This window comes from Trichinella spiralis (assembly GCF_000181795.1).
Source record: "Trichinella spiralis strain ISS 195 chromosome Unknown Scfld301, whole genome shotgun sequence".
In the NCBI taxonomy this organism is placed as follows: Eukaryota; Metazoa; Nematoda; class Enoplea; order Trichinellida; family Trichinellidae; genus Trichinella; species Trichinella spiralis.
In genome coordinates this window covers 1-1382 of record NW_003527240.1, presented here as the reverse complement: position 1 = coordinate 1382, position 1382 = coordinate 1, and the positions used below count along the sequence as shown (strand labels likewise).

Here is a 1382-nt window from a genome sequence, read left to right as displayed (position 1 = left end):
TTCTTTTACACAGCAGAAACGTATCTATTGCCTCTTCGGTGTGCACAGTGACCATTCTATTAAATAATGAATAGTTGGAATGTGACAAATGCGTATTTTGATACGCGATACACTTTAAACAAAAAAAAATTTTTAATTTATTTACACTTTAATAATCGTTTTCAGTTGAGCTTATTTTAATTCCAATTTTAATGATAATGCACTCTTTAAAATATCCCGCTTTCTACAGTATTAAGATTGTGTTTACACAAAGATATCTGCAAAGATTGACATCGCTTTTTATTGAAAATGTAATGCTATAAAGCTGTTGCATATTAATGCAAATTGTAACAAGGTTAAATTTTTTAATTAAATTGGACCACTGAAAACGCCCATTGTCAGCATATTGCGTCTATAGCTGATAATGCATTCCAGCGTAAAAGTGGTTCCTTTACACTAAAATAATGTAATCAACATTCGAACGAGATGTATAATATTGTAAATATTGAATTAAAATTAATTAATTGAAATTTTGTTTACGAATTCGATTTGAAATGCTTGAAAAGGAAAAATCTGTCAAAAAATAGTCGTGATTAAGTAAGAGCGTCGAAGGATTGAAAAAAGTTTTTCAGTTGTCAACTTTTTATTCAGTATGCAATAAGCCACATACAAACTGACAGCTGGCTTTCTCAATTTGCACAGAAATTTAGCTTCCCTATTGGCTATTACCACCGTTACTTTCGTATATGGTAATTTAACCACACACTTTGCTGTTACAATGAAATAATTTTCTTTTATTTGAACATACAGTACCGTTGCACATGAAATAAATTTGCGTGTGAATGAAGCAAATGATTAAAGATAAAAACATTTTCCGAAAGTAATTTCTATCGTTTGAAATTTCTCTTTTTTTTCAATTTATAATATCTCAAACACTTTTTTCAACTCGACCATCAATTGCCAATCGGCTTTCTGTAAATCTTCTCGAAAATACTGCTTGCAAACGTCAATCGTTTCACGGCTAATCTGAAAATAAGAAATCAACAAAAATATAAATAGTATAATATTTTAATTAAAATTGAGAAAAAAAATCATTCCGTACCCTGCTGACAAGCATGTCTTGTTCGGTGAAATGACGACCGAACATTTTCGGTGCTTCGCCTGTTGTATTTTCAATTTTAATGCAAACTTCAGCATTTTTTCTCACCGACTGCAACTGCTTGTGATTCTGTTCAATACTTGACACGTTGCCGAGATAAATGAACTGCAATGAATGAGAAATAAATTTTCGCTTCTTCAAACGAAGCAAATACACAAGAAAAGACGACACACCTCTTTCGAAGGCACACACAATGGTACGCCGACTTTCAAAATGCCCGCTTCAACCACCACACCGCAAATAA

At 32.0% G+C, this 1382-nt stretch overlaps 1 protein-coding gene across 1 annotated transcript; it reads right to left on the bottom strand.

The window, feature by feature from the left end:
* Positions 1–897: 897 nt before the first annotated feature.
* Positions 898–1243, bottom strand: Tsp_14775 (eukaryotic translation initiation factor 5B; the record flags this gene model as incomplete). The annotated part of the gene is made up of 2 exons (XM_003370934.1): positions 898–1005; positions 1082–1243. Coding segments are annotated over 2 exons (270 nt in total), but the record flags the coding sequence as incomplete, so codon positions are not given.
* Between the last annotated feature and the right edge of the window lie 139 nt (positions 1244–1382).